Genomic DNA, 12,662 nt, shown 5'->3' with positions numbered 1-12,662 from the left:
GCTCCTAGGAAAGCCAGCTTTAATCAGATTCAAGTGACATTAGTTCCAATGATGACTGGCACTAAAGTTCAGCTCCCGAAATGACAGTTTTACTATTAGAGTGTGCATCAATATCAATGAACACGTTCATTAGCTGAAGTATCATTGTACTTTCAATATATGCTATGCTTCAATTTATTATATTGTGTTATTATATGTGTATCAAATGTGCAATTTCAAAGAAAACCATAACCAATCCAGCTTTCTTTATGGTCAAATTCATGTTTAACACACCAAATTACACAATGACTATTTTTGTATCGGTCGCAGAATCTTCGTTAAAATTTTATTTAACTCAACTGTTCACATAAAATGTGCAACAAAATATTCAGTCAATTTGCAAGAAATTTAACTAAGCATGCACATTTTCATGAGCACTAAAATTTTAAATAACCATGTGCACGTTCATTAATGCTTGTGCATTTCCTAATCTAAACATTAATCTGCATGTAGCAGCACACATATGGAGATAATGCACTATAAATATTTGAATAGTGAAACTATATCTACCTTGGGTTTTTTTATTTCGTCCATGATTTAGTGCCGAAATCAAATCAACAGGGCATCTTTGCCGACGGAAAGATAAAGTTACTAGGACACTGGAAGAGGTAAGATGTAACACAACATTCGCTGGAAGCAGATGTTACACATCAATAAAATGATATTCAAATGGGCGAGAGCAAGTACACAAACACTTTCACGCGTCTCAGGTGGATGCACTCGACAAATTGCCAGATTCCCTTTTTCGAAATCTCGCAAAAATTACATTCAAATAAATTCGATTAAAACATTCGGACAATGAAAAATTTAAATGAATTTTTACTAAATTTTATCCCACTTCAAATGTAAATTTACACACGCTGCACTTGCTCCGCCGACGGTCGTTGATCGGGTTACGATAACGGCCTCCAGAGGGCGTCACCGAGGTGAGCGCACGTTTTCTTATCATCGGTCTCCTTGATGACCGCGATTGAGGCCGTCTCGAGGGACTTTGAATTATCGTGTTTGTCAGCGGCCGGTAAGTAATGATTATGATTTGTTTTTATCATAATTATATCGTATCTTTATGCTTATTTTATTTATATTAAATGAATTGCTTATCATTCAATGAGAATTTTAATATCGATGCATAATTTTCTTCTTCGATAGTGAATTTTGTTTCCCCCAATGCTGTGTCTACCTTGTAAGAGGTAACAATATCGAGGCCAGTTTATTAATAGAGGCTAAAGTAAGGAGGTTTCGGTCCGTATTCCGGTTTAGCTGCTAAAACATACGTGATCAACCAATATCCCGCGGGGCGTAATGTGGCCCGTGACTTCAAACTTAATTTTGTAAAGATAAAGCTACACATTTCCAGATCACTTAAGTGACCCGCGGCGCATTTGCAGACCACCGCGGCACATTTAAAGATCACTTAATCCTTACAGCGGCAATCCCGAGATATCTCGCCAAACTTGATCTGCATTATTTCGGTCACCCCAGAATATCTCGGATTCTGAACACGTTTTTGTTTCCAATGTCACAGTTGTGATGCGGATCACTGTAAATTTCAAAACCACTTAAAGAGGCTTAAATGACTTGTTGTACTTTTAAAGATCGCTTGTCAGTAATCACTTAAAAGTGACCTCATCCAATGGTTCCAGATTACTTAAGTAGCCCATGGCACATTTAAAGACCGCTTTTGTTACCTGCAGCACTGCTCCACATAGCTGAATTAAGCATTCCACAACACATTTTCAAACCCACGCTCTCCTAAAGGTTAAACACCCTTGCTCTAAAATGTCCCTAAAGAATTCAATAAATAATTTTTTTTTTTTTTTTTCATTTATAGATATATATTTTTTTGTATTTAATGTTTTAAGATTTGATTTTGTGGCAGGTTGCTGCCACCAAAATGGGTGGCAGCAACGATTGGATGGGTGGGGGTTTGTGCATTGACCTAAGGCTGATGTACAAACCTGGTATTATGCCGAGTCCCCCCCAATATTTAAGTCTTTGTGAAACCATTGAAGATTTTGACCCGATCCTGTCAATATTTTCAATAACTTTCTCTAGCAGGTTTTAGGCAAGGCATAATCTAAATTGGGGGCAGGGCCCCTTGCATCCTAAAGCTGGGCCTGTAGGCTGAAATCCTTGGTGGTCTCCCAGGATATTTCTCTGGCTACCCTCCCCCTTCAATAAACCAACTCGCATCGCAAAGACCTGGTTTTGAACCCCACAATGGCAGCTGGCTGAAGTTGGTTTTCTGTGGTTCCCAACTTCACCCTGGTAAAAATTCTTTCCACCGAGAACAACAGGCCTACAATGATACAATTATTCACTCATAGTTAGAAATATTTATGGCAGGTCTACACATAACAAGCATTACACAAAAACAACCCTCATGTTAGATACACAATAATTAATTACGTAATATTCCAACATGCACAAATTAGTTAGAAGTTCCACAAAGGAATATGGACGTGGTACATTTGTGGTTTAGTAGTACAAGTCTAGGAAATGAAAATTTTACATTTTTTTCAAAAAGAAAAAATTTTCATCTCTTGAAAGTGGCTATAGGCCTATGCACGCAACTGCAAGTGTGACAATCATGCTCAATTTATCTTTCGTCACCATGCGATACAAGTATGCTTAAACAAGAACCTGTTTGTGCTTGGTTATGTCAAGCACAGACAATTATGTGCTCGCTTTGAACATTGAAACAAATGTAAAACTAAGGCTTAATTACGTATTTCATTTTTTATGTTGGTTTTGCCAGGTAGTTTTTTTCTTACTTCCAAGGAAAACATTGCACTATACCAGTGTTTCTCAACCTATGGTACACGACGATGGCATAAGTGGTCCGCAGGCAGACTTTTGATAAAATTATTCACCCGCTACAATTGATATTGGTAATATATCCACGTGGGTTCAAATAAAAATTCTATGTTCACGCTTAGGTTCAAAATACGCCAGCAAGGAGAATGCTAGAAATTGTGATCTTAAACACAGGATATCATTAAACTTTGCCAAAAACTAAAATTTATTGCTTTAAAAATGCAGTTTGCTAATTACTGCTAAAATTGCTGAAGAGTGTGTAAATACAGGCTACAAATCGCAGTTAACAAAAATGTACAGTATTTCACGATATAAAAGTATTCTAGTGACCTGATGACCATATTTCATCGAGAAAAATATGGTAAACTTGGATCTTAAATACAATTAAAATTGTTGGGGAATAAAAGTTAAACCCGACAAATATGCGAGATGAATATGTATAATTTTTGCCGTAATTGCCACGATAAATTTATATTATGAAAATGCTGTGTATTACGACTTTGGTAATTATTACAAATGCAAAGAAGTATAGTTGAAAAAAACGGGACAAAAAAGGTTTCAGATCAAAAATTTTGCATTTGTTTGCTAAAAACATTTTTTTTCAAGTATAACTATGGCTATGCGGTTTTTAATTATGGCAATGTTTTTAATTTAAATTATTAATTGCCCTTGGAAGTTAAAGTAGGCCTACTAAAATTTTTTTCTTTTTTCATTTGAAGTCTACTATTTAACCGTACATAAAACTTGTAAATATTCCTGTAGAGGACTTCTAATGAATTAGTACATGCAGGAAAACATGGTGTGTGTGTACGTGTTATCTTAACATACAGTCGAACCCAGATTTAGCGAAAATTTTGTTCGTTAAATTGATGAAATCATTTAATCGGGATCAGGAGCATAAACATACTTGAAACGGTAAATTTTAAAAGGTACTCACTTGTGGGGTTGTTGTTACAACTTATTTCAGACAACAGTTGGAAGAATGAAATTGGGATGCACGAAAAAATTGCTTGTTTGATTACGTCCAACATTTTTATCAAATTCAGTGAAAATTGTAATTTTTTCGCTACTTGAAAAATGTTTTTTTTTCTTCAGATGACCCCGCCATTCTTTTACTTCTCAAGGCAGAACACAAACTTGAAGCAACTTCATTTTTTTTACTGGAATCTAAACATGAAGACAGCACAGTGTTGGGTATGGTATTGGTGTTACACCGATTGCTGAAACCTTCCCATGTATAGGCCTATTCTAAATGGCTTTATTGTCTCTTTTACTCAAAGAGGACCAGATTCTTATTCTTCCGTCCCCCCCCCCCTTTTAATGTTGTGTCTAAAGAAGGGCTGAAGGTCAATTCCTGGGAAGTCAAATCTCCGGATTGTGATTTTGGGTGACAAGAAATAAGAAAAAAATTAAAGATAGTTCAAAAGACATTCAGTATATCCAGGTTTTAATTCATTAAATAGGGGTTTGACCTCTATTTTTGCCAGAATTTCAGGAAAAAATCAGTTAAATCAAGGAATTCATTGAATCTAAGTTTGTTAAATCAGGGTCCGACTATATTTATGTTGCTGAAGTTATGTATATTCCTGGTTTTAACGGCAGCATTTGAAGTCTGAATGCTTAACCAAAAGTCTGTTGGTTTACCACAAGAAATAGCTGTCAGTGAACAACCGCATGCGAAAAGCCGATCTAGTTTATGAAAGAGAATACGTATTGTATGTTAGCTCATTCATAGGTCAACACTTTTTCCCTACAAACCTGTATGGATTTCGATAAACAGTTGGTATAAAATTGGAAGTTTGTAAATGAGGAAAACCTTCAAAGGAATGTTCGGGAGCAAAAGACTGGTTCGTAAAAAACATGCAGTTTGTAAATTCGAGGTTCGTAAAATTTAAGCATCGACTTTAATAGGTCTACTACTTCTAAACCACACATGCACCTCGTCCACATTCCTCTGTGGAATTCCTAATGAATCGGTATGTGTTTGGAACCCAATGTGAAGTTCGTTTCTGTGTGATGCTTGTTAGCTGCCATCCGCTATCAATTTTTCTAACTATAAGTGAATAATTGTATTGTTTTAGGCCTGTTGCTCATTTTGGCGAGACTATTTAAAGGGTAGATTGGCTTGCATTCATGTCTCGAATGTGATAGGATGCAAGGCACGAGTACTGAGCAAAATTATGACTAATTTGTCCTTTGAAACTGCAAATTATCTATATTTTGGGGAAGAGTATTTATTTGTGAAAATTCACAAATTTTGCATTTATTGCATCTACTTCATAAATAAAAGATTTATGTTGCATATCTCTAATGATGACCAATCCAGATATAAAATTATAAAGAAGTTCTGAAGATAGATATATAGCGCTGTTAATTCATAAAATTTCTTATTTTACATAACCGTTTATCAACGTCTTTCTTTTATTCTTGTTTTTAGACTCTTGGTTCCTAGAATAGTTTTTATCACGAGTGACTCAAAGTATGAAGATAATTATTTTGGATAAGGCTAGTGATGTCAGTACTTGGGCTGCCAAATACGTTCGCAAACGCATTGTGGAGTTCAAGCCTGATGAGAATCGATACTTTACTCTGGGTTTACCTACAGGTGAGGATAATATTTCAGTTTTGTGAAGATTGTTCTTAAAATACATGAGTACACAGTGTACAATGAAACTGGTTTACGAGCGTAATTCATTCCTTGAACGTGCAGAAAATCGCTCGCACTATGCATATTGAAAAATGTTTTCGTTCTTTCAGTTGAAAATTATTTTAATCAACAAAAACTGTTTATTTTTCAATAACTTTCTTGCAGGCAGTACGCCACTCGGAACTTACAAGAAGCTTATAGAATTCTACAAAGAGGGAAGCATATCGTTCCGCTATGTGAAAACATTTAATATGGATGAATATGTTGGTAATTAGGTGGACTTTTATATTCTATATTTTTGCATTTCATGTTTATAATTTTTCAATATAAATGGTTTGAGTTATTCAAATTAATTAAATTATAAATTGTGTTGCATATTTCCTACAAGTCAAAGTTCTAAAACTTGTATTTTTGATAATTAGAAGCAATATCAATTGCTGGAAGTATATTGAAGCTGGAAGCGTTTTCAACTATCAAAGTTCAGTGGTGAATGAATAAACAGCTCACAAGTCCATATATCATATTTTTAATCCAATCTTTGATGCATGTTGACGAGGATCCAGGTTTGAATCTTGATACAGTGAGGCTTGTCGTCCACTGGAAGATACAAATCATATACACACGACTTGTTTTTGCTTGTAGTAGCTTCCAGTGGGCAACTGGCCTTGTGATTGGCTGAAGTTGAGTTTCCTGTGGGTAAAGCCTGAATGTGAGCTAGTCTCGCATTTGAAAAGTCTCTTCACAGAAAACTGGTGAACTGATAACATGATTGAGTCTATGTTCATTATAATAATCCCCACATTAGATCCACACCACCCTATTATAACCACAAATAGATAAGTTGCAAATATTCCCATATAATGATTTGTTTCAACTACTTATGTTTTTCCTTTCGATATGATGATCACTTGACATAATGTCCATTTCCAGCCAAACAAGGGGGGGGCGTCATTATAACGAGCATTGACTTGTACTTACAGAATCCCACGAATTCAGTAATTTGTCATTTTCACTTCCTGTGTGGAAGATAGATGGCATAACTTCTTAAACATGCAATGAAATCTGACATCATAAATAGGTTAGGGCCATGCATATATGGTATGCAAAATTCACATATAACACATTCCGGCGTACATCGATTTGTTAGAAATTCCTCAAAGGAATGTTTGGGAGGTGCATGTGGTGGTGTGGTAGGAGTGAGTTCTTGACCTTTTGTGTGGCATCTTATGCCAGTAAAATAAGAGCTATTAAACCTTTCTCAGAATTATATGGGGGGGGGGGATTATCCATTTTCCCTGTGAAATATCTTCAAGAGCCCTGTGTTAAAAACCCCTTTTGTAAGAAAAATATATCATATGGGGGATTTTTTGTATCTCTCTATACAATTTCATAAATGGCTTGTTAATATTAGAACTACTGGAGCAGTCTTTTTGACAGCCCCAGTGGCGTGGTGGTAAGATGCTGAAGGTCGCTGTCACTGTCCCAAGCTCAAACCAGGGGAAAAAGTATGGATAAGATATTTTCCCTAATGAGCTTGAGACGACCACCGTTAGATGGCGCCTTCATTTCCAACCCAATTCATTAATGGCAGTAAATTACAATATAGTGATATGGCCAGAGTTAGTGTTTGGTGAAGTAGTAGTCTTTTTGAGAGCTATTTCAAAAATATATGATACAGCTAAAAAGATGTAAATATGTATTTATTTTAGATTAAAGCAAGTGTCATAAGAACAAGGGTTGCATGTTTTGAAATATTGTTGTACAGAGTTTTAGTGGACTCACAGGACCCCCCAATCTAGTGGAACAATTTTTTTTTGTTTATATTTTTTGAATTTATATTGCACATTATTCATTGACTTTAAAATTTTGGAATGTAAGTTGCTCCATGTTGATTTAGTGATACCACCCCTCTACTCAGGGGTTCCCATGAGACAAACCAATGAAGGATTACTAGGGATGCCAGACATCTGGCATATAAGGGATTCAAAATGAAGCACGCTGGGGAAGGGCACGTGCATTGCTTTCTATATTCATGAATTATTGAGGGCATGCCTCATAGAAATTCGGGCGGCTCGAGTGACCTGAATTTTTATTTTTCACCCACCCTACTCTCCTCCCCATCCCAGCTGTCAAGAAAATTTTACGGTTGAAGCTAATTCTTAATTTACCTACAGAAAGGCTGTGAAATGTTAAAATTTTGTTGCTTTTGTTCTCAAGTGGTTGCAATAGGTCCATTTGTCCACCATTTTGTCACTTAACATATAATTGTATAATGAGCCCAAATAATATGGAAAACAAGAGTTCCGTATTATTGGAATATTGTTATACATATACATGTCTGAAATGCATTGCTAGGGAACCACGGTAACTAAAACAAGCATTCTGAAAGCGATTGTTGAGGACCAGAAACCATTGTTGCCTGACAGATTTTTGCCCATTTCGGCATTTGCTCTGCTGTGACGAACTTTTAAAGTAGCCTATGGTTCAAGTCGGGTATGCAAAATTTGGCAATGATCAATCTAAAATTGGAGATTTGTATAGAGAACATACACACACACAGACACAAAATTAATTTTATATATAGATTTAAAGTCTGGTTATGCAGTCCACACTCTTTTTAACGGCCCCATGTTATAGAGATATATAGCGATAAATGTTGATCATAGTTTGAAAAACAGTCAGCATGACCACTCAGTAATTTTAGTGTAAAGAAGTTTATTATCACGATTAGTTTCACTGGTTTATAGAAGCTATGTTGACAGAAATTTGATTTCAGTTATATATCTCTTTGAAAGGTCTGCCAAGGGATCATCCCGAAAGCTATCACTCGTACATGTGGAACAATTTTTTCAAGCATATAGATATCCTACCTGAAAATGCTCATATACTAGATGGCAATGCACCAAACTTGCAAAAGGAATGCGAAGACTACGAGAAGAAAATAGAAGAGGCTGGAGGGATCGAGCTCTTCCTTGGAGGTAACCTTCTTTACCCTCCAATTTGTTTGTTTTTTTATAATTCTCCGATTTTCAACATTTACAAGAAGTAAAATTTTGTAGCAAAAGACATTGAAATTCATGCTGTGTAATAATGGTAGCCTATATGACTTTTTATAAAAGAAAGTTGATCAATTGAAAACGGTTGGCAATTTCTTAAGAATCACTAAAATGTTAGAGTTTTCACACGTTTGTGTAAAAAAGGAATTTTTTCCACTCACATGTTCAATCTTTTGTAATGGTCTTTTTCAAATTCTTGTCGATTTTTTTTTTTTAATCTCATCCAAACACAGTTGATGTCCCATCCAATACAGCAATTTTTTCATTAGAATGACTATTATGATAAATCCTGAATGTCTTCACATGACAGCTGTCAGTTTTCTTCGGAACAACAAGGATCTTTATATTGAACATTGAGTGTAATAGGAATTTTTTTTGTCAAACTTGTTTGAAATGTTCAATTTGTTTAGGTGATCATCTGGGTGTTTGATGAAATTTTTTTGGTACTAGTCATTTTTATTAAAAATGTTGTCCGACGAAGCCTTATCTCTAAAGTAAGAGTAGGCTATATGGAAATACTTGATATGTGCAATCACACCATCACAATTGCAGAAGAGTGAAGGTGATTATTAACTAAAAGTAATTATGAAAAATGTAGTTATTTTTCCTTTAAACCTTTTTTTTTTACTTACAAACCGCAGTACTACATGATTTGATTCAAACGAACACTTAAACACAGAGTAATGAATCTGTCTAGCCTAAATTTCAGTGTGAGTATCTCGTACAGTTATACTTTACACATACTGGTAGGGAGTAGTGTACACAAAATTTTCTCAAGAAAAAGTGGGTGGGGGTTTTTACTGAAAAAAACAAAAAAAACAATCTCAGTTCAGGGATAGTTGAACCTTCCTGCATAAGCTAGTGGTGTCATCTCTTAAATTTTGCACAGATGCATCGAGCCACCCTTGTAAATCTGGAATATAGTTTAGTCCAGCTTATGTTCTTTGTATTTTTTATACTGTTGAATCCCTACAACATGGGTTCACAAACTTTTTCACCTGTGGTACCCTTTTCTCTAACCATTGGGTATCTACAGCTCCTCAAAGCAGTTTAACAAAGGAAAGCTTCAAAAAGAAACTTTTGTCAGGGCAAACGGTGACCCTGACAAAGGTTAGTGGTCCACAGTTGGAGAACCCTTGCTATAACGTCATTTTATTTCTGCAAAATATTTTGTGAGTCTGTTGCCATATTATGTTATTGCATCTCATTGGATTTTTTTTTTTTTTTTTTTTGTGGGTGCATTCATAACAGCTGAAGTTTTAGAGGTCCCAAATAATTAATATTATAATTGCACATGATTATAGCATTACTATTGTCCATAATCAGAGCTTATCATTAAAGTTGAAAGTGAGAGCTTAAAAAAATTTAGATACAGCTCGTACGGAGATAGTCCTTCGCCATAGTGGCACATGTAGACTGCTATATAACCATTTCTTCTTTTTTTGTCTATTGTATTTTCTTTCTTTTTTTTCAATGCCCCCCCCCCCCTCATTTTTGCTCACAACACATCTTCAGTCATAAATCACTGGGCTACCACCTACTTTTGTTAGGAGGAAAATTTTTAACAATGAAAGCCAGTGCAGATTTAAAACGTGCAAGAAGATGATTAGGGAAATTTGTATCAAGGTTAAGCCTTTCATTGCGTCAACTCGGATTGCATGCAATTTATACCTGCCTGTGATGCCCATCTCATGGTATGTATATCTTTCAGGTATTGGTCCAGATGGTCACATTGCCTTTAATGAACCAGGTTCCAGTCTAACGTCAAAAACTAGATTAAAAACATTAGCCATGGATACAATAGAAGCTAATGCTCGTTTCTTTGACAATGACTTAACAAAAGTTCCTCACGAAGCTTTAACGGTCGGAGTGGGCACTGTTATGGATGCCAGAGAGGTAATTATTTGCAACTTGATGTCTTTGCATATGAACATGATGTTGCTCTATATGTTTTCAAGTTATTTTCATCGTTATTAGTCTTGAAAGGACAGTCAAACCTCTGTTTGAATGACACTTCTATTTAAAGGACAGAGTTCCTGATCTGTGTCCCCTTGAATGGATACTCATTTACCTCTGACTAAAAAATACTTCTGTTTGAAGGACAAAGATTTCAGTTCCGTTGGTGTCTCTTATTGAGTGGATTGACTGTGTGCACTATATTATACAGAGTTTGTAGGAAAATCCTTTCGACCAGAAATAATATTTTGGACCGAGAGAACTGCAGCAGTATTTGTAATATTTACATGAATAACTGAGCCTAATGAGATAAACAAATTAGCAGTTTGCTAGCCCGCCTTCCATTTGAAAAAGTCTCTCTGTAGAGAGCAGGCAGACCTTCACGTGACATATAACATTAAAATTCAGGCATTTAAAATCTTCAAAGTATACAAAACAGATGGCAGGACCAGCAAGAACATGAAACAAGTACAACTCTGGCAACTACAACAGATATAAGTACTATGACTACACATACACACACACACAACACTTTCCAACATGTGAATAATTTGTTAGAAATTCCACAGAGGAATATATACGAGGTGCATGTAATGAATTGGGAGAAAATACCAAAATTAAATTTGGCATACATTTTCCCAATTGAAAGAAAAATGCCAGTAAATAAAATTAACATGTCTTCTCTATGGCTGAACGCACGCGGTAAGACACAACTCAACTTTAGACAAGTATCTTCAGTTTGGTTCTAACCCCATCGTCGCCACAGTGGTGGTCATCTGAAGTTGGTTTACCATGGTTCTCCCAACTTTGAGGCGTAAATGCGAGCCTGATCTCCCCATTAAAAAATCTCAACAGAGAACAACAGGCCTCCAATGATACAATTATCCAATCATTGCACTTCAGCCGTAGTTAGAAGAATTGATGGCAGCACTACGCATAACAAGCATTAAACGGAAACAAACTTCACGTTCGATTCACTACATGTATACACACACTACATGCACCAGTTCATTAGAAATTCCACAGAGGAATATGGACGAGGTGCGTGTGTATGGTTTAGTAGTAGTAGCTTTAGACAAGCTTAGTCATTGGTGTTTATGTTGATTTGTATGGTGCAACGCACACCAGTTAGTCAAAAACAAATTGAAACATTGCTTCATACAAGTCAATGTGAACAAAAATTACTAAACTTGTCTCGAGTTGTTTTGTCGTGTGTAACTGGTGTGTGCTCAACCTAATATACCAAAAGAAACAGCTGATGTGCGCCCAGCCTAATATACCATAAAGAAATACACTCCTCAACATTTGGATTAGAATTTGCCCAGATAACAATGTTTGAAATTCTTGACTTTCATAACTTTTTTGACACCGCTTCTGTAATCCTCTTATTAGATTTATTTTAGCACTCAAAAATAGCAAAATACAAGATTTTCAATCATATCTTGGCAAATTTTTATCCACCTTGTTACAAGGTAAATGTTTTAGGTATACTAACAAGAGGCCTAAATTTTTACTAATTTGGTTCGATTTTAAGATTAGAATTCTTATACAAATCTTAATTTTTTAATTTTGTCCAATTATTATTTTATATGCCACTGTTTGTTTCAGCTGATCACATATAGTCGCTATACACCATACATGCTCAACCCATGGGCCAAATGTGGCCCTCAGAGCCATCTGATGATTGATGGTTGGTTTCATTCAGTTGGGTTCACTGAAAAGTTTTATTGTTACTTCCAATTTTCTTTCTTGTTGATTTCCAGGTGATGATACTTATAACAGGATCCCATAAAGCATTCGCCCTCTACAAAGCAGTGGAAGAAGGCGTGAGCCACATGTGGACAGTTTCTGCATTCCAAATGCATCCGAAAGCTACTTTTGTCTGTGACGAAGATGCAACTCTTGAGCTCAGAGTCAAAACTGTGAAGTATTTCAAAGGGCTCATGAAAGTCCATAACAAATTGATTCAACTCGATGGAGAAAAATGATGGATTCAGTTTCTAACTTATGTTTTTTTAATGCCAATGGATCGTGTTTGCCACTAACCTGAATGTTGTTTCAGCCGCAATCTATTTTTTGTGAAAAAATTTATTACTAACATTTGATGCCTTTAGATATTTTTGAAAAGAGAGAAATTAATTCTTCGT

At 35.6% G+C, this 12,662-nt stretch overlaps 2 protein-coding genes across 2 annotated transcripts in view; one reads left to right on the top strand and one right to left on the bottom strand.

Moving 5' to 3' along the window:
- The window catches only part of Mtmr6 (Myotubularin related protein 6), a 22,151-nt gene extending 21,226 nt beyond the window's left edge, over positions 1–925 (bottom strand). Inside the window, exon 1 of the mRNA XM_089237679.1 lies at positions 550–925. Coding sequence (XP_089093805.1) covers positions 550–573 — 24 coding nt within the window. The 5' untranslated portion in view covers positions 574–925. The remainder of the gene's footprint in view (positions 1–549) is intronic.
- Oscillin (glucosamine-6-phosphate isomerase Oscillin) lies at positions 922–12,662 on the top strand. The gene is given in 7 exon segments (XM_089237691.1): positions 922–1,057; positions 5,294–5,461; positions 5,669–5,770; positions 8,299–8,481; positions 10,271–10,455; positions 12,279–12,481; positions 12,483–12,662. Coding segments are annotated over 6 exon segments (834 nt in total). The 5' UTR covers positions 922–1,057; positions 5,294–5,337; the 3' UTR covers positions 12,520–12,662.

Source organism: Pholcus phalangioides, unplaced genomic scaffold (assembly GCF_987345545.1).
Source record: "Pholcus phalangioides strain wild (caught in Gottingen) unplaced genomic scaffold, Ppha-v1.0 ptg000002l_1, whole genome shotgun sequence".
NCBI classification, from domain to species: Eukaryota; Metazoa; Arthropoda; class Arachnida; order Araneae; family Pholcidae; genus Pholcus; species Pholcus phalangioides.
Note: the sequence above shows the minus strand (reverse complement) of the source record. Positions and strands in the feature narration are given on the sequence as shown.